Here is a 20829-nt window from a genome sequence, read left to right on the forward strand (position 1 = left end):
CAAGCTTACCAGTGACCAGAGCGATGACGGCTCATAGAGTGCTGCGGTATGTCAGATATCCCAACCCAAAAGAGGAGGAGGTGGGTGTTATTTGGGGAATGATTATATGCACAAACAGTTAAAACAGAAAGGCAAGAAACAAAGAAAAGCTTGCTCATGTCTGTTGCTTGACATGGAACTCTGTCTCCCCGGGGCATTTGCATCTCAATGGAGTATGAAATGAAGTGATCCCTTTACAGTTTGACTTGCGTGGTTCATGACTTTGCACAAGTGCCAGGAGGCTTGCAAGTCTGTGCATCAATCTTGATAATAAGCACATACTGAGACATGTATCCTATTAGATATGAAACTTGATATGGTAAATTGATGGTAAATCCTTCTGTGAGTTAATCTCTTTGCCTTAGACAGATCTGCTTGCTACATACAAGTCTGTGTTTCGGGGAAAGAATAGATGGGCCTTTTGTGTGTAACAATAGTTGGGAATTTTTAAGTAAAATCCACTTAAAATTGGAATCCATTTTAAGCACTGCTAGTAGTTCAAATGTCCAGATACCTTAAACTAATTATAAACAAGCCCACACAGAGCCCTCTGAACACCAAATGGTTCCTTAAGATTGAGGTTTAGCTCAGCATGTGGGAGAATGAGGCAGGATGGTCTCGTGTTAGGGCCAGCCTTGGCTACTTGCTACTAGCCAGAACAGCAACAAAATCACAACCAACAAATCAGAAGCAAAGCAAAACTAGCAAGCACACAAAAAATGCAACTGAAGGTTGGGAGGCACAGGGAAGCAATGAGATGTGTCTTCTGGACCAAGTAAAACAGATGTCATGGACAGACCTAACCAGTTCTTTCTGTTTGGAGATTAGCCCACACTTGAACTTCAGGAAGTGTGGGATGTTCTGTCCAGCACGTTGAGGTCCCCTTTCTTCTTTGAAGACTGGAAATAATTGCATGGGGTTTTTGTGTTTGCAGATCAAGACGATTGCGGCCCCGGGGCATGTGGCAGGCATGCTGTCTGTGTTTCAGAGGGAGAGACTGCTGAGTGTCAGTGTTTGGAAGGATTTGCTAGGCATGGAAACCTGTGTTCTGGTAAGAGCAAAAGCCAAATACACAAATTTGGAAAATCGTGAACCAGAACAATTTGTTTTGCTTTTTACTGACTAAAAATCTCCACAAGAAATCAGTAGGTTTAAATAAGTTATTTGATGTTAGAAAAAAAAGTATTGTATGCACAGATAATGAGCCATATAAGCACATTTACATATACTGCTACCTCATATTATATTGGTGTTGTGTTAAAATTACGTAAAGAAATGAAGTTGACACTAAGAAGTATGAATTTGAGCTCAAGTCAAACTTATAAATTCACAAAAATAGAACATTTTCCTCCAAGAAAGCTAATATATATGCTTTAGTAAAACAAATAGATGGTGACTGATAGATTTCGATTTTATATTGATAGCCTCAAATTGTAAGTTGGTGATTACTGGGAAAATGTCAGTCCTTGTCATCTGGAACTCTGGCAGAAAGTAATTTACTTAGACTTACTTAGCTATTTGGACAGGTGAGAACTTCATAAAAAATTAATTAAGAAATGAAATTCAAATCTAAAATGTAGGGTTTGCATTTTATTCGCTAACGTAAGTACCTGTTAGCAGTCAAGTGATTGACTATACAAAGGCTTAGTGTTTCCTACATTCCTGTTATTTATTTCCAGGATTGCCTAAACCAGTGGTTCTTAACCTTTCTAATGCTGTGACCCTGTGGCCCTTTAGTAGAGTTCACCGTGTTGTGGTGACCCCCCCACAGCATAAAACGGTTTCATAACTGTAATTTTGCTACTGTTATGAATCATAATGTGAATATCTGGTATGCAGGATATCAGAAACGCCACCCCTGTTGGGTGTCATGACCCACTGGTTGAAAACCATTGCCGGCCTAAGCAGTTCCTGTGTCCGTACTTCCCCCACAGATATAGATGAATGTGCGCTGGGTAGCGCGAGCTGTCCTACCACGTCGTCCGAGTGTGTCAACACTGAAGGTGGCTACGTCTGCAGGTGCTCGGAGGGCTACGAAGGAGATGGGACCGACTGTCTCGGTGAGAGCACTGGGGTGCCAGTTGCATCAGGGATGGGGAGGAGGCAAGCTAAAGAGAGCCCTCAAAAGTTGCGGTGGCTGTGGGCCAAGAGAAGGCAGGGTACAGCCGGAGAGAGACACACGTCAAGGATAAGAGAGAAGCTCTGTGACCTGTGCAGACCCACATAAAGAGTCTCTTGGCCACAGTGCACAAGCCAAGCTGCCCAGGCGGTTTTGTCTGCCTCTTTCTGTCTTTAGTTCCTCCTCTGGGGTTTGAGGGATGGGGGCTCATCAGTGCTCAGTGTTGTAGGCCAGCAGTGGGCAGCGGGTCAGCACTTCCTTGTCACTGAGTGTGGCGGCTGGACTGCGGTGAATACAGTGCCGGTGTAGGTGTGTTGGGAGTAGCTGTGAGCATTAAGAAAAGGACGGTGGCGCCCAGGCGGGCGTGGGGTGTTTCTTGCTAGTTCAATAGAGGAGAGCTTCCAGCACTGACATTTCACTGCAAGTACAGAATGATTGAAAGACCTTTCATAACCACCCTCCTCTGCCAAGGGCTGGGTGGGGCTGTGGGCTGGGAGCTCACCCTGTGGATGTCTTCTGCTGCCCCAGGTGTCAGCATCCCCGTACAAGTGGAGGCCTGCCCTAGGCCACCCACACCCAGTACAGTGCTTAGCCATTTTCCCAGAGTTTCCCAGCTCCTCTTCTGGACTTCTCTTTTCCTTCTTCTGAAAACAGACAGCGAAGGGCAGATGCCTGATAAGAAACTCAAGTGATGGTGTCTTCTCTCCCACGTGAAGGTCATGACTATCTATGTGTGAGTCTGGTTGGCTTAAGCCAGACGTTATCAGATTCGGTCTGTGCAGCCCACAGACATCTGAAAACACACCTTTAAGCACACATTTGGCAGGCAGTCAGGAAAATGTCACTGCACTAATTAAGCAGGCTCACAGATATTTGGGGCAAACAGATGTCATATTTCATTTCTTTTGAAGAGAAAAGAAGGTATATTTTGTCAAGAGACTTAAACTCTTTATGGACTCTAGATTCCCTCTCTCACTAACCTACCTCCTATCAAATATGCCAAAGGGTGTCATGGCCCTGCCTTGCCTAGCTCCATGGGGTTCTCAGGACCACAGAAGCCATAGGTATGCCTGTGTTTTCTGCCATTGTACCTGAGTGTGTGTGTGTGTGTGTGTGTGTGTGTGTGTGTGTGTGTGTGTGTGTGTGTTTGATAAGTAGATGTCTTACTTAGGGTTACTACTGTTGTGATGAAACACCATGACCAAAAGCAACTGAGGGAAGAAAGGGTTTATTTCAGTTCACACTTCCAGGTATCAGCCCATCATAGAAGGAAGTCAGTGCAGGAACTCAAATGAGGCAGGAACCTGGAGGCAGAAGCTGATGCAGAGGCCGCAGAGGGGTGCTGCTTACTGGCTTTCTTGCCTCTTTTTGTTTGTTTTGTTTTGTTTTGTTTTTTGAGACAGGGTTTCTCTCTAGCTTTGGAGCCTGTCCTGGAACTTGCTTTGTAGAGCAGGTTGGCCTAGAACTCACAGAGATCTGCCCGCCTCTGCCTCCCATCGGCCTCTTTTGTTAACCCAGGACCAGCAAGCAGCCCACCAACCCACATCAGTCAGTAATTAAGAAAATACTCTACAGGCCTGCCTACAGCCCAGCCTTATGGGCCTTCCTTAGTTGTGACTCCCTCTGTTCAGATGACTCTAGCCTGGGTCAAGTTGACATAAAATTGGGCAGGCAGGACAGTAGGTGATAGGCTTCAAGCCATGCCTAGGACATCCATTCTATAGGAAAATGTTGTTGGGCGGCTAAGATGGCTCAGTGGGTAAAAGTGCCTGCTGCCAAGCCCAGTGGCCTGAGTTCAAGCCCTGGGACCCACATAAAGATGGAAAAGAACCGACTGCAAGCTATCCTTTGATCTCTACATGCTCACACAAAAGAATGAAATTTGAAAAGGAAGTGTCTCAGTCGTTCGTGATTGTTATGCCTTGGGGAAGAGTGAGCCCCATCAAACTGAGAGAGGATTTCTAACTTCATTATGGCAAGAATTCTGATTTTGCTTGTTTTGTGTACAACGACTTGAGGGCTGGAGACATGGCGCAGACGTAAAGGACTTGTGTGTGAGGCCAGAGGCTCAGAACCTCCAGAAAAAGAAGCAATTCAAACCCATAGGAAACAAAGAACAGAAGTTACTTTGATGCATTCAGGGTAGTAATTCAAAGCCCTTAGTCTCCATTGGGCACAGAGGCAGTAGCAACTGTGAGGAGTACCAAGATGAGGACACCAGCTCTTGCTTGCCAATAGACCACCATCCGAAAGAAACTCGGCTGCCATAAGAGACAAAGACAGATGCACAGCGTGAGAGAAGCAGAAACACAACTAGCTGAGAAGTGGGGGGAGGGGGGCTATCTGCTCGAGGTCTCAGGCAGGATTTCCTGGAGGAAGTGTCATTTTGAGGGACTATGGAGAATGAATAAATGTTAATTATGAGAAGCGTGAAGTGTGGCGAGGATCCAGACGTGAACAAATCTTGTATCTGGGGAGTGGGAACCGGGGCTAAGTCCAGCTTGTGTGCGAGCAGTGGACAGTGCAGTCCACAGACGGGATGCCTTAGGTCTCGGGAACTTGCTTCTCCGTGGCTCGAGAGGCTGCAGCCCTACATGCAGGTGCTGGCTGGGGTAGTTCTGGTAGACGGACCATCTTTGGCTCACGGAAGCCACCTTCTTGCTGCACCCTCACAGTCTCTCCTCTGTGGTGTGTAGAAACCCTGGTGCTCCTTCCTCTGTGGAGACAGCTGTCCAACAGGACACCCTCCTCCTGTTCTCGTTTAACCTTAGACAGCGCCACAAACGCTGTTTCAGATGCAGTCTGCTGGGAGCTAGGCTGTCAGAACACGAACATTTGGAGACATGTTTCAGTCCCTACTCTTAGCAGAAGTCTGAGGGGTGGCTGTTGTAGCTTTTCACTTCCCTGAATCAGCCCTTTCTTGAGCTTTCTAGCTGCCGTTTTATGAAAATTAAAACGAAGCAGGTGATATGCCATTTATGCCAATAGCTGAGCATCTAGTTGCAAAAATGAAGTCTGAGTTTTAGGATATGACACGCTGATTGCTGGAGGTGCTCTCCTGAGCTCTGACAAGTCTTCCTCCCAAGAGGGACAGAAATCGTATCAGGAGCCTAGAATCCCTGAATAGGTGTGATCTTTATTTCCAGCATTTGTGGCAGTACCCCTAGAATGCATAGGGTCCTGGAGCATGACTACTGGACTCTGTGGTTCCATAACCCTGCTCCTTTCTCTGCATTCCTTTCTCTTCTCCCTTCTTCGTCAAACAGATATTGATGAGTGCCAGCAGGGGGCGCACAGCTGTGGCGAGAATGCTAACTGCACCAACACGGAGGGAGGCTACAACTGCACTTGCCTGGGTCTCCCGTTTGCACCCGGACTTCCTTGCCCCGGTAGGTGGATGGGTGGTCCAGGTCAACCGGGAGGAACTTGGTTCAGAAAATCCTGATTGCCTTGGGGATTCTAGAAAGCATTGTTTAATTGGGCCGGAAAGCTGGATTTCATCACAAGATCGATGCGGGGCAGCAGAGTTAGAGATGGCGTGGGCTTTGTTAACTTCACAGCATCTGTAATAAACCTGTCATCATCATCATCCTCACCGTCATCCTCATCATCACTATTACAGTTCAGTATAGCTGGTTCTCCCTAACTCTGTGACTACTTTCCATTGGTTGGTAGTTTTCAGGGGCTGTAGGAAAAACTTTGCTGGCCTAGGCAGGTCAAGACTATAACTGGACTTGTAATAGTATATTTTGTTTATTTCAGTACATACAAATGTTAAGACTTTCAGAGCTAACCTGCACAAAATTTTTTATCTACTTAAATTTTGGTACTAAAACTTAAAAAGCTGGTATGTATATTATACACACAGCACACCTCAGTATGGGCTACAGCCCAGGGTACCGTGTTGCCCAGCACAGGAAACCCCTAGCAACTTTTCAGTAATGGGAGAAGAGTCACCTTCAAGGACTTTTGTTTGTGTTTTGAGACAGGGTTTTCTGTATAACAACCCAGGCAGTGCTGGAACTTCTTTGTAGACCAGGCTGGCCTCAAACTCATAGAGATCTGCCTACCTTTGCCTCCCCAGTGCAGGACTAAAGGCGTGCGCCAAGGAGTTTTCAAGGATCTTTAAATTGCTTTTAAAAGTCAGCATGTCTTGAGGTGAATTAGCAACCCAACCAGCTTTTGTTTCTTTAAAACAGTCACCACTGCTGACTTTCACTTCACAAACCACATCTGCACCCCACGAAGAAGCTGGTTTCTCCAAGGCCCTGGCAACCAGGGTAGAGCTCTTACCCTCTCAGCTCAGCAGGGAAGTTCTTACTTGCCTGGGTTCTGGCTTTTATAGTGAATTGTTTTATTTTATTTTTCCTCAGATAATTTCCTCCATTCAAAAGATATTGAAGATAAGTATGGTGGCTGGTGCCTGCAATCCCAGTAGTTGAGAGGCTGAGGCATGGGGATTGCCATGAGTTTGAGGACAATTACTGAGAGACCCTGTCACGCTCCAAAAAATAAAAAACAGACAAAAAATTGTAAAACTTCTTTGTCAGGTGCACACCCCAGTGCCTTCATTTTAAGAAGTAGCAAACTATTCAAAACCAGGAGGCAAGCCGGGCGTTGGTGGTGCATGCCTTTAATCCCAGCACTCGGAGGCAGAGGCAGGCGGATCTCTGTGAGTTCGAGGCCAGCCTGGTCTACAAAGTGAGTTCCAGGACAGCCTCCAAAGCTACAGAGAAACCCTGTCTCAAAAAACCAAAAAAAAAAAAAATCAAAACCAGGAGGCTTTGCCTCTTTGACTTTCTCCTGTTAATTGCTATAGTCTCATGTCTGAGAGGGTCCCCGGTTCATTTCAGGTTGAGGATGTCCCCTCCTTTCTTTGTCTCTAGCGTATTTTATATCTGATAGCCCAAATCCAGAGAAAGAAAGTTAGCACAGATAATAAAAACCCAGATATTGGGGTTCAAGCTAAGGATCAGAAAAGCAAAGCGCCAACCACTGGAGAGTTCTCGCCTCCACCAAGGCAATGCTGTCCTCAGAGTGACTGCAGACTGAGACCCTGAACTCCTGTCTCCTCCCGTTTTATATTCCTCTCTAGTGCTGGGATTAAAGATATGTACCACCGCCGGTCTGGCCTGGCCTGTATGGCTGACTAGTGTGGCTAGTTTTGCATCCTGATCTTCAGGCAAGTTTTATTTGTTAGATCATAAACAAAATATCACTACAAAGAAGGGCTTCGCTTCTTGGTGACTGACACAAGCTTGGTTAGGAAGCTGGAACTTATGACTCCCGATACTTCCACTGTAAGTTGTTCATAGAAACTCAAAATCTAAGACATATCTTTGACTATTCCAGGCTCTACCTTACCCCCTATCCTTGGCGAAGATGACCGCCAATTGGTCAGAAATAGTAACTCAGGATGCCCACCGTCACATGATGGATACTGTCTGCATGGTGGTGTGTGCATGTATGTTGAAGCAGTGGACAGCTACGCGTGCAAGTAAGTCAAGAGTCTTTCCGATGGCACAAGAGAATATCAGTCCATGACGTTCAGGAAGTTTGTAAAGTCTGTACAGAGGAGATTTTTCTATCAGAAGTGGTGACTTTCTTTTTTTTTTACTTAAGTAACTTGATGAGCAGAGGCTGGAGATTCAGTTCCTCATTCAACATGAAGAAGGCAGACCTGTAGGAAATTTACTAAAACCAATTAGAGCCAGATTCAAGTGTTACATCTATAGTTACACTAGACTTATTGCCTCTAAAGTTTAAAGCTAAAACAAAGTTTTCTTTTCTTCCTAATATCCAGTTTTTGTTGTTGTCTTGGTAGCAGAGGCTGAGGGATGAAACAGTTGTTGTTTGCTCCTGTTTAGCTCCCCTGAGCAATATGGCAGGTCAGGTTTTGACCTGAAGAGATTCCAAAGACCTAGGGCTCTGAGACACTCCCATGACGCCCACACAGAGAGCCTTCCTGTGTAATAAAAAGCCGTTCTGTGTGGGGCTGGGGAGAAGGGTGAATCAGCAAAGGAAGGGAGCCTAGGTTCAGATCTCTGGCTTCCAGATAAATAGGCAGGTGGGGCAATGTGAGCTTGTACCCTAGCACTGGAGAGGTGCCGACAGGAGGGTCCCCAGCGTCTCCAGGATCACTGAGAGACCATGTCTCTAAGTATACGGTGGAAGATCTGGACAGGCTCATTTGGAGAAAAAGTCTCCCAACCACGCCTGGAACCTGGGTTCAGTCACTGAGACCCACATGGGAAGGAGAGAACAAGACTCATGCAAGTTGTTTTCTGACCTGCACACATGCTCGGTGGCATCTATGCATGCACACACACACACACACACACACACTTATACACATGCATACATATACATATACACACATACACACACATACATCCATATACACACATACATGCACATACACCCATACATACATACACCTATACACACATACCCATACACACATACATATATCTATACACCAATACATTTATACATGCATACACACACACATGCACACATACACCCATACACACACATACATCAATACACCAATACAAACATCCACACATACACCCATACACATCCATACATCTATACATGCATACACCCATACAAATAAACAAATAAAAGTTGTTAAGAGGTGGAGAGCAAAGGAGGAGGATACCAGGTGTCTGTTTCTGGTCTCCATGTGTAGTTGCATGCACAACCTATATACACAGAGAAACCCAAATGTGCCATATCTAATTCAGGATGACATTTTAATTCTAACAAATTTCACATGTTCAAGATAGATGTTTAAAATACACAGTACCCCATGACTGGAGCTGTGGTCATACTGAGTAGATTGTATGGGCTTAAATAATTCTGTCATTTTTGTTAGTAATAATGAAAAAGAGTCTGAATTATTGGAGGAAGAAGCTATATGCTTTGACAGAGTATGTGGTCTTACATTAAAAATCATGTCAGCCTGACAAAGATTGTGGGGCTGTTTGGAAATATTAGTAAGAATGACTCAATTACAGTTGACTTCTGCTTTCAGGTTCATATTTACACACTGTGATTTTCTAACACGAGTCTTAGTATTATAATAAATTCTAATTAATAGTCTTTAATGTTAGCAACCAACTGTTTTTATCTACACACTTTATTCTATTCTACCAAATAGGAAATTACAAAACTGGATGTCTAGTTGATTCCCTATGGTTTCTTTCCTCCATGGTAGTTAACTTTAGATCCCCAAATCACTATTGCAATATGAAGGACTATAGTGCGTTGCAATAGCGCAGTTTTTATTTTAATCTGATTCTGATGATTCACCAACACACCTTTCTTTTTAGCATTAAGCCTTATGAAAACATCATCTTCCTTTGGTTATGCTCTAAACACAGGTTACCAAAAGATGACAATTAAGTCGGGCAGGGCAAAAGCACAGGAGTGCACCTGAAATCCCAGCACTAGGGAAGCAGGAGGAGGAGAATCAGAAGTTCTAGGCCATTCTTGTCTGCATAGTTAATCGAAAACCAGTCTGGGTCACAGAAGACCCTATTTTAAGTAAACAAAAGATAACACATATAAGGACCTTTAACCAAAAGCAATGTTTAAAATCACTGGTGTTCAGTCATTGGACCATAACTTTATTTTGAACCGATTTAACAGAAATGTGGTTTAACAGGTTTTCAGAACGTCCCTCCATTTGTTCTGTCAACCTCCCTTACATCCTATTAATTCCGCTGTAACAAACCTCAGGGTACCTGTCAGTGCAGCTTCCCTGTCTTCCTGCACAGAGCAGCTTCTAAGGGCTTCTTTCCTTGCTGGGAGCAAGATGCAGAGCCCAGGTCCCATGATGTATTGGGAGGGGGGCATCCGCTGGCACTGGCTGCCTTTAACTTTGCCCTCCTGGTTGCTCGGGATGCTCCTTGGAGACCTTCATTCTCTCTGGCCAAACACCCTCCTAACACATCCTTATGAAGCAGGACCCCTTACAGCAGGGCTGTGACATTTCCCGAGGACAGGTCGGATTGGAGAATGCTCCGCCAGTCCTCACGGACTCATGACTACAACTTTTAAGGCTGCTTTACACTTACGTGGTCTATATCGTTTGACCGTGGAAACTCAAACTTACTTGGCCCAGGGAACCTTTTTGTTGTTGTTGTTGCCAAACAAATGAATAATTCAAATAATCCAAAAGACTCCCGGCTGTGCCCCACCCTCTTGTGCACTGCTGTGTTGGGCTCTGTTGCTATCTTAGCCTACTTGGCTTTGTAGGATCACTGGCCATTTGACACATTCCTCAAGACCTCAGATCACCTTGATTTGCAAATGGAGCCCATTAGCATCCAACAATTTAAAAAGATATGGCTGCTAGGGATTGTCAATAAGTAGCTGTAACCAAAATAAGATAGAATTAAGAGAGACCCCAAGAAGCCTGAATAACCGTGTGCTTCCAATCAGCTCTTGCCATCTTTTGTGTAGTCAGTTCTAGAACAATTTTCTTTCAGGGGTGAACAGAACAAAAGTCCTGTTGAAAACAACACAATATACTGAGTGTTAGGAATAAAACAGTGGTTTAGGACCGCGCAGCAGGTCCTGGGTCCAGAGGATGGTGGACGGTGGGCAGACGGGAAACAGAGAACTGCAGATGTGACTCATTGCAAGATTTATGGGGGTTGAGTAAGAAGGTAAAGAGACACAGAGACAGAGAAGACAGACGAGAGGAGGTGGGAGAAGAGAGAGGAAGGGACAGTAAAGTCCTGTCTGGCCCTTCAGAGGAACAGCGGGAAAGAGAGAACGGAAGTGGATGGTGTCTTTCTCTTAAGGGGTCAGGGTACACATACCTGCCATGCACGGGTGGGTGAGAGGCGGGGCCAGGTTTGCCTGGATTACAACACTAGGGAGCTAGGTTTGACATCCCAGATCCATGTGAGTCGGAGCGGCCGGTCATTAGCTGTGTGACGTCATGAGCGTTATTTAGCGCTGAGCCTGTTTCCTTACCTGTAAAACAGGAGATGCCTACAAAAACTAGAGTTAAAAAGCAGTGAGTAAAAACTGTGCAGCACCACGTGGTGTCAATCATAGGTGCTTAATTATTGTTCCTTTTCTTCCCTCTCAGAAAGCGACTTTCCACTTTCTTTTGGTGGGGGAAAGGTAGAACTAGGGAATAGACTCCAGATCTTCTGGAAATGGCAAGAGTGGTTTTCCATGCTGTCTTCCCACCAGAGCTGCTGGTATCATTTCTGTATATTATTTCCTTCAGCCCTTTTAGAATAGAGTGGGGACATAGATGGGCCGATGGCAGATCCAGGGCTGAGGGAGGAAATTTGAATTTTTTTATTTAAGTTAATTCTGAAAAACCAAAAAAAAAAAAAAAGTTAATTCTAATGTGAAGAAAATGCAGTTGTTCCTCTGCGTTCTGGTGCCTAGAAACAAGCACTTCCAGTAGATGGCAGCCTTGCTTCACCTACCTTATAATTACAGTAAGAGTCTTCCTCCAACAGTCAGCTGTTTATAGGCAAATGGCCCCTTGTCCTCAAAACAGCTACTCACCTCTTGTGTCACTATTTTCTTTTTTCTGTTGGAAAAAGCAAGCAGCCCCTCCATAATCTAAGCTCTACATGCTTCCCAGAGCCCGCATACACTTCTGTTACAGCCTAGCGTTCAACAAGGCTCTCTGCCTTCTAGTTCTTTCCTTTGACCTACAACTGTTGCAGTCTGGCCAGACATCTGTTTCCAGGTCTCTCCTGACTCTTGCGGGCAGAATCACTTTGTGTTGGTTTAGAAAGGGTGTCTCCTGAGTGTGTCCTACAGAGACAGTATGCAAATAACTCCCGGTCACCCTGAAGACAGGCAGAGCAAAGAGGAGCGTCTCGGTGTTAGCGCTGTCCGTGTTGACGTGTGAATCGTAGTGTGTTCAGCTCACATCACAGGCTCACCAAGCTGAATCCAGAAAAGAGAAGGAAGACAGACAACGCATACCGAGTTCGGAAGTGTCAGGTGCCAGGGGCTGACTTCTGTTTGGGTGTCATCCACAGCTGTATCGTTGGCTACGTTGGGGAGCGATGTCAGCACCGAGACTTGCGATGGTGGGAGCTGCGCCACGCTGGCCACGGGCAGGAGCGCGACATTACTGTGGTGGCCGTCTGTGTGATTGCGCTAGTCCTGCTGCTCCTCTTGGGGACCTGGGTGGTTTACCGCTACAGGTAATCCTTTCTTTGCCTCGGGACTTGGTGCCCTCTTTTCTAAGCTCTTCCCAAAGAATGCCTACTTCCTTGGATGAATTCGAGCAAAATACTTACGGCACTTAAAGGGAGGCATAATCTTTTCTAAAAGTCTGCACTAAGCTGGGCGTTGGTGGCGCACACCTTCAATACCAGCACTCGAGAGGCAGAGGCAGGCGGATCTCTGTGAGTTCAAAGCCAGCCTGGTCTACAGAGTTAGTTCCAGGACAATCTCCAAAACAATACAGAGAAACCCTGTCTCAAAAAACAAACAAAACAAAAAGTCTGCATTAAAATATCAATGCGCTTCCATTCCCTTCCCGGTCATTGCATAAGATCTGTGGTCCTTCATTTTGGTGATGGCGAGGCTCGAACCCAGGACCCCACACATGTTTTATTGAGCTGCACCCTCAGATCTTATCTGCCCCCATGCATCATTGCAGGCCAGTGTTTTCTTCTAGCATCCCACGCCTACATCAGCCAGCACAACCATAATTTCTCATGACTGCCTGCTGTTAATTACCCACAACTACTCTTCATTAGAGAAAATCGTTATCTTCCCTAACTTGGGAAGGAATCTGGCCATTGGGCTTTGTTTTTAATAAGTTAAAATTAATAGTTTAAAACTGGGAAACAGTAACATGCATTCACCTAAAACAGGCAGCTCACTGCTTGTGTTCATTTGCTTTAAAAGGATAACACGGCTCTGTCTTCAGTAGAAATAGCTTAGGGAGTGTTATAGTTTGTGCTATAGGGAAAAAAAAACAGCGACTCACAAGGCTTGGCTGAAGGGGCTTTATAAAATTGTGTGGCTTGAATGCATCATCTTACGGTTGTGGTCCCCTTACCTGCCAGATGTCACCTTTTTGGTGAGATGGAGAGTACCCGCTGCTACCAGGAGATAAATATACAACCACATAACCACATTTCCAAAGCTGAAGAAGCACTCAAGTTTCATATTCTGGAAAATTCAGTATCATCAGCCAAGGTGCTTCCACCAAAGACCCTGCTGTGCATACTGTAGCAGTGAAATGTGTGGAATTAGCTTGTGCATTCCAAATCCAAGTTCATGTCTAAAGACCCCCAGGCAGGCTTCCTCCTGTGTATGCATTAGTTTTCTTTGCGATGAAGAATAGGGAAATGGACTTATTTCAAGAGTTGCTGTGAGACTGAGTTAGTCTGAGTTAAGAGCTCACCATAGGCCTGATATATTTGGTATAATAAATGCTACCTGAAGTTATTATGGTGTTATATGAACATGATCTTCCCAATAAGAGGTATGCACTTGAAAACCTTTTCCATTGTCTCCTGAGAGACAAGATTCTCCAGGACAAGCTTGAACTTTTAATTTGGTGGCCCCTCAGTATAATTGCACTTTTTTAAGCCTGTTGTTTATATTCTGTATGTTTGTAGAAAGAATATTGACTCATTAATGGCTGGAAAGAATGTCAATCTGAATATATTTGGCCAATAGAGAAAAAAAAAACAAAAATAAAAAAAAAACAAAAAAACAAAACTTTGCCAGGCATAGTGGCACACACCTATTAATCCAAGAAATCAGGAGGCAGAGGCAAGGAGATCTCTGTGAGTTCAAGGCCAGCCTGATCTAAAGAGTGAGTTCCAGGACAGCTAGGGCTACATAGTAAGACCCTGTCTCAAAAACAAAAAACCAAAAAAACCTTTAATACTATGTATGACATAATTATTTTTTGTTTATCTGATGTGTTAACACATGTGACTTAATATTTTTCAGAAGTCTGGATATTTTTTAAGACAAAGTCTTGCTATGTAGCCTGGGCTAGCCTCCAACTCTTGCCTTGTTGTGATTTCAAGTATTTGTCAACAAGCCTGCCTGACCAGTGGCACGTATGGAGTTAGTGGCTGGTTGATGGTGGATTTTCGGCTTCAGACTCCCACACTCCTAATAACAAAAGTGATGAGGGGCCAAGGAAATGACTCAGTCAGTAAAATGCTGCCATACAAGCCTGTGGGCCTGAGTTAGATCCTCAGCACCTATGTTTGAAAACTTAAGATAAAATAAAGCAGGGTGCAGCTATACACATGGAATCCCAGCACTGGGGATGCAGAAACAGCATCCCTGGGGCTCGATGACCAGTCAGGCCAGCTGAATTGGCAAGCTTTCGGTTCACTGGAGACCCTGCTTCAAAAAAAACAAGATGTATAGCAATCGAGAAAGATGTACAATTTCTACTTCTGACGTCCAAAAGAGGGCACACTTCCATACTGGTGCGCACAGGCAAACCTCGTAGATACACACTCATAGATAATAAGAACTGTTTCTTGACAGAAAAAGAAGAGCCTGTTAGAACTCTTTCTTGCGATTGCAACGCTCCAGAGTTGTTTATGTCCCTGTGAACATCTCTGTGGGTGATTACTTAACAGTGCTGCCCCCCAGGAGCTGCTTGCTGGCCTCGGGTTTTCAACTCCGAGCTTGACTACATATATACCATTTCTAGACCTAATCTGACAAAATAGCTACACCAGCGAGTGGGACAAGCTTTTGGCTTTTCTTCTGAGAGTGTCTCAGTTTTGTTTTTTGTTTGTTTGTTTGTTTCTTCATCTCAGGACTCAGAAGCAGCTATCGGAAACCACAAAGAACCCGTATGAAGAGTCAAGCAGAAACACGAGCAATGACGGGCCCAACTGCAGGGGAGCTGGGATGTCTTCTTGCCCCCAACCCTGGGTAATGTTGTCAAAGCACATGAAGCTAAGAGTTGCCTTGCTAAGCATCATTGTTCGTTTTCCTCTTTATCCATGCCTTTCAGAGAAACTGAAATCTGTGCTAGCTGCCTGCTGGTCTCATATTGTGTCTTTTAACCTTAACATCTAACCGATCTTCAGCAAGTGCTTTAAGCTCTGGACCTCTGTTTCCTCATCAATATAGCTTTCTGAAGATGCTAGGATGCTAAGATCCATCTTCATAAACGCCATAAGCATGTGGCTTAGGACTTCTCTCTAAGCAGAGCTCAGTGCTTTGAGAGCTCATGGGCTTTGTAGACTGCTAAATTACCTGCATTGCACTTGACATGCTATCGAGGTATAGATTGCTAATTTAATTGATCTCATTTAAATCTTAGGGAAGAATGAGAAACTGTTTCTGCCCATGTCTCTTTTAAATACGTTTTTTAAAAAATCCAAACTCCACATTGTGGTGGCAAACAGCTTGTCGGCTCTGAGCTGTATCCGGAAGCCGGGGCTGCTAAGCAGTGTCCTCCCAGCTGTCATAACTGCCGTCCACACCAACTGTGCTGCACGCATCAGAGGGAGTTGGGGAGATCTGAGTGCCCAAAACTGGAGGAGAAGCAGCAGAAACAAATCTGCCCCCATCAGCTGCTTTCCATAGCAGCCAGAGTCCCGGAGCCTGTACGCTTTGGCAGGGAGGCACATGGCTGGAAAATTTGCAGTTCACTTCTTCACTAGAGCCAGAAATAATGAGCCTATGCCCTTCCACAGCAGGCCATTGTATTGATTCTGCAATATGTCACTGCAGAGACCGTTAGTGAGGAGGAGACAAAGGGTGGCGAGTGTTGTGGGAAATAGAGAAAGAAAACAGAGCACTGAGAGTCACCTGCATCACCAGTATTTCTGTCCCTATTGCCTCATTGGTGCCACTCCGTAAGCCTCCCTACGCTTCTCTGGATGAGAAAGATGGGTACAGAAATGTTTTTTCTATACCTTTTACTCTGAATTCTAGGCCTTTCCTGTAGAGGGCTCCTTTCTGAACCACACAGAGTCAGTCCAAATCTTGGAGCAGGCCTTCCCCCTGGTTATTCATTGACAAGGAAGGACTTCACCAGCCTGCATCCTGTCTCCTAGAGCATGGAGAGCATGGCATAGTTTTCTTCCTCCCTTTTCTGTTTGATTTCTTTTAATATCTAACCTGTCTGGCTTGAGTGCAGGCCAGTCAGCTCTGCTCAGCCTGCATTGCAAGTTCGCAGTCAGTTTGGACAGTGCAAACAATGACAGAATGAGCATTTGTTGAGTAAAGAGAAATGATGTTGTGGTTGTCTGGGTCTCTCTTTTAGCACTCTGGCTCCTAAGCTGCTCAGCCGTAAGGAAACAGCTGATGGGTCCCTGCAAAATAGTAGCTATGCTTTTGGTTATTAATACTTACTGGTGACCCGAATTACTTACAACTTGATAGGATGCTTAAATGAATTATATGTGACTACAGGCTATACATGCTTACACATGGCATTATTTAATGTCTGGCCGATGGGCAGCACTTAGCATACCTATGCTTTTATTTGCAGCAAAACAGTAGCTCCCAGGAATCGAAGATTCTTAACCCAAGATTCTGTAATCAGAACATATTCTACAGGAAAGATAGTTGTGCCCTAATAGAACACAAGGTTTCCAGTTAATGCTGGAATCTCGCAGGACTGGAGAGATGGCTCAGCAGTTAGGATCACTGGCTATTCTCCCAGTGGACTGGGAGATTCTGATTCCTAGCACCCACATGGTGGCTCACAGTCATCAGTAACTCCAGTTCAGGGGATCCAGTGCCCTCTTCTGGGCTCCGTGAGCATCAGGCAAGCATATAATGCACAGATATAGATGTAGTCAAACCCCCTTACCCACAGTAAAATAATAAAAAGAAAAATTTTAAAGACAAGTTGGCAAGGCCGCTCGTCCCACTTACACCTTCCACTGAGAGCATGTGATAAGCTACAATTTAATGCTTATCAAGGTGACTTGTCAGTTACCTCAGTATCCCCTTTCTCCCCTGTCCTTTCTGCAGTTTGTGGTTCTAGAGGAACACCGAGACCCCAAGGAGGGGAGTCTGCCTGTCGCTGGCCCCAATGGCCTTGCAGTGGGTGCTGTCCTGTCTTCCAACCTGCAGCCTGGTGAGTAGTTACCTGTCCCTTGGTCTCGAGTGTTTCCCAATGAGAAGTATCATATAGTCCCAAAAAGACCATTAGCATTGTCTGAGCTGAGTGAGCTCTGGGTGGCTCTGACACACCATGTTGTTTAGAGAGATAGGTTTGACTGCATTTCCCTCTTCTGTAAAGATCCTGTCTTTACAAGCCCAGGCACACTGCAGTCTGTAGGTCACTCTGCGTGAGCACATAGGACTCAGCCCCTTCCTGTTGCTGTGAGCATTGCTCTCTGGAAGTGGAATAGCTCTCCAAAAGCAGGTTCTGTGTGCTGGTGAGAGTGTTCCTATTAATATAACTTGATCCTGGCATTGTCCTTGGGATTTCAGAAAATTCTGGTCTTGTCAGGGGCTAGCCCTCAGCCAGACTCTTGCCTGTCTGAGAGTGCAGCCAGGCCACCATGAAATCAAGCCAAGTTCTCAAACTCTCTCCTGGAACTCAGTCTGCTTCAGGTAGAAACGGAGTCACACATCCTTTGATGTGATCCCTTTGCCAGGACTTGTGTTGTGATATGTCTCTTGGGTTCGGGTCTCAAATATCACTGTCCTTTTTACAACCCGGAGGGCAGTGCTGAACATGCTTTTGTGTCATAGGTCTTTGGAAAGGAAGTCTCTGAGCCAACAGAAGCAGTTCCTCTGCTAATGGCAGGAGCTGGAGTAGTGTCAATGCTACTTATGTTTTCTGATATTCCCTGTCACACCTATCAACATACCTCCCTCTTCGGATTTTCAATCAAAAGAACATAGGGTCTTCTTATGGAAAACTCATTCTAAATTTCCATTTAGAACATGCGTTCTTCTCTGTAACCCAGAATACTGAATTCAGCAAAAATGAATATTATTGCCTAATTTGAGCAAGACCAGTATATTAAGACACATAAAGGAATCGAATAAAAACTGTAATAGGTGGTTTATTATGGTAACCGTTGCCTGTATACTTTTAAAATTCAGTGTTTCCAACAGTTGCCTGGGTGGTGGTGTTGCCAGCACTGTTAGAAGGTAAAAGGCTGCCTTACAGTTATGGCTTTTCCTTGAGCAACTAAAAGCACATCCTTCCTTTTGTAGATAATCTGCTTAGGAGGAACATGTGGTACGATGTTGAAACTTAATCCAAAACTCAAAGATTTAACAGAAATATGATTTTGCCAGGAAAAAATGGAGAATTCATATGGTTAGGTCTATATTCCAAGATGGGTTAAAATTGCGGTTCACAACCTATGGGCCATGATCCCTTTGAAGGTCAAAAAATCTTGTCATAGGGGTCACCTAAGACTATTTGCATACCAAATATTTACATTATGATTCACAACAGTAGCACGATTACAGGTATGAAATAGCAACAAAAATAATTCTATGGTTGGGGGTCACCACAACCTGAGAAACTGTATTAAATGGTCGCAGCTTTAGGAAGGCTGAGAACTACTGTGTTAGGACATTTTCATTTTAATCCACTCCACAGCAAACGCACTGATCCATTTTCTCCAAGGCACTCACTTGTTCCCATGTGGTCCTATCCCCATCATGTGTCTGTCATTCACAGTGAACATGCGAGCAGAGATTGGGTGCTCTGAACCAGTGTATTCTCTGTTCCTAGAGAGGCATGGAAGCATAATACCGGTGGCTGACCACAGAGCCATCTTCATTGACCTCAGCCAGTGCCAACGGGCAAGGGTCACGTGAAGAGCACTGTGTTGAGGGAAAGAGGGCCATGATAGGAGAGAAGTGTCTTTCCAATCTAAACTTTGTTCTCAGGCATTTATAGCCCAGATGTAGAGATAGGATGAACACAGAGCAGCTCTCTCGATTATCTCAACCAATCAAGACTATGCTAATTTTGAAAAACAAGTACCAAAAAGGGTGACAGTGTGTTCCTGTGTTTCTAGTGTTTTAAGTCTATTATCCCATGACTATTACAAGGGTCTCTTTTGCCAGACATTGTAAATAATGAAATCTCCTCCTCTCCCTCATCTCCTCCTGTTCCTCTTCTCCCTCCACATCCCCATCTCCTCCTCTGTATCCCCATCTCCTCTCTCCCCCTCCTCCCCTTTCACCCTTCCCTCTTGTCCTCCCTCCCATCTTCTTTGAATAGGGTCAGTGGATCCGAACTCATGGAGACGGAAGCCCCACATATATGGAATGGGCACAGGGCAAAGCTGCTGGATCCCACCACCAAGTGATGAAGGTCCTCAGGAGATGGAGGGAAATGCCCATTTACCCTCCTACAAGGAATGGCCTCTAGCTCTGGGGGTTGAGAAGCTTCCTTCTCTCCAGTCAGCTAATGGATCCTGTCAACAAAGGGCCCCAGATCTACCACACCAAACAGAGCCAACTCAGTGGAAGTTGAAAGTAGACAGACAGTGAAAGAACAAACCAGACCGATAGATGGAATGTTCTGCTTTGAAAAGTAGAGTACTACATGTAGATTTGGTACTCCAATCTCTATGGCTAATCCACCACTCAGTATCCTGAACATAGCTGCATAGCTGTGATTTTTGCTTCTTCCTTCAAGAAGTCCCATGGAAGACTTTCAAAAGAAGAGTCATGAAAATCATTACAAACCAAAGTCAAGATACTCGCACGTTGTAAGCTGTGTCTTCTTCAATAGGTGTTTTTTGCTCCTTTCCTTGTTGTCTCAGAAGAAATGAGTTAAAGCAGGTGATCACACATTTTGTCAGTTGCAAAATAATTTATATGATCTACACAAAAGCCTTAGCTCAATCCCATAAAATGGTTGGACCATTATAACTATTGCTGAGATACACTATACGCATTTAATTCATTATTGGGTGGCCCATGCTTATAATTTGCCTTCCGGATTGTGATAAATTAGTGAAAATAATTGTAACTTAGAAAAAGATTTATTTAGAATTAAATCATTTATTTTTATACTTTAAAATCTGTGGATGAAACTATTTAATTTTAAAAACATCTCCTAAGAGGCATTAGTGTTTCTTAATCATTAGTGTCTTTTTCCTTTTGCCAGTCTTTCCCAGTGAAATGGTAAATTCTGGTGTTTGCACAGTATTTTTTACTTGTTTTAAGATATGAGATTGTAAGCAGATTGCTTGCTCTATTTTCATCAATGTCTCCCAATTAAATAAATTCACCCTAAAGCATCAACATTTTATTATCTATTTGGTGAAGTTGTTATAGTCTGAGCTGAACCAAAGTGATTCACTAGGCTTGTCGTTGTAAAAAAAAAAAGAACTATTTGATGCTATAAATCGAAGTTGCACACGGATTCTAATGGCGCATCTTCCTTATAGCCAAGGTGTTGGTAACATGGAGGATGCAAGGGCTCATACTGTGGCATGGACAGTTTGGAGCTTTCGTTAGCCATGTTTTCAAACTGAACCTGGTGTAGAAATCTGCAAACATTTGAGGATGGATGACTTCAGGGTGACTCTTTCCTCTGGCTAATTTAGGTTTGTTTTGAATTCAGTTTTACTTCTGTTGACAACAGATAGCTGGACATTCACAAAACCTATCTTTGTTTGAGACAGGGTTTCTCTGTGTAACAGTCCTGGCTGTCCTGGAACTCACTTTGTAGACCAGGTTGG

At 44.4% G+C, this 20829-nt stretch overlaps 1 protein-coding gene across 1 annotated transcript in view; it reads left to right on the plus strand.

Moving 5' to 3' along the window:
• The window catches only part of Egf (epidermal growth factor), an 86585-nt gene extending 66196 nt beyond the window's left edge, over positions 1-20389 (plus strand). Inside the window, exons 17-24 of the mRNA XM_040751797.1 lie at positions 974-1090; positions 1974-2099; positions 5425-5547; positions 7511-7655; positions 12187-12354; positions 14959-15076; positions 17135-17240; positions 19359-20389. Of these exons, the coding sequence (XP_040607731.1) occupies positions 974-1090; positions 1974-2099; positions 5425-5547; positions 7511-7655; positions 12187-12354; positions 14959-15076; positions 17135-17240; positions 19359-19630 (1175 nt within the window). The 3' untranslated portion in view covers positions 19631-20389. The remainder of the gene's footprint in view (positions 1-973; positions 1091-1973; positions 2100-5424; positions 5548-7510; positions 7656-12186; positions 12355-14958; positions 15077-17134; positions 17241-19358) is intronic.
• Positions 20390-20829: the final 440 nt, after the last annotated feature.

Source organism: Mesocricetus auratus, unplaced genomic scaffold (genome assembly GCF_017639785.1).
Source record: "Mesocricetus auratus isolate SY011 unplaced genomic scaffold, BCM_Maur_2.0 Super-Scaffold_100009, whole genome shotgun sequence".
NCBI lineage: Eukaryota > Metazoa > Chordata > Mammalia > Rodentia > Cricetidae > Mesocricetus > Mesocricetus auratus.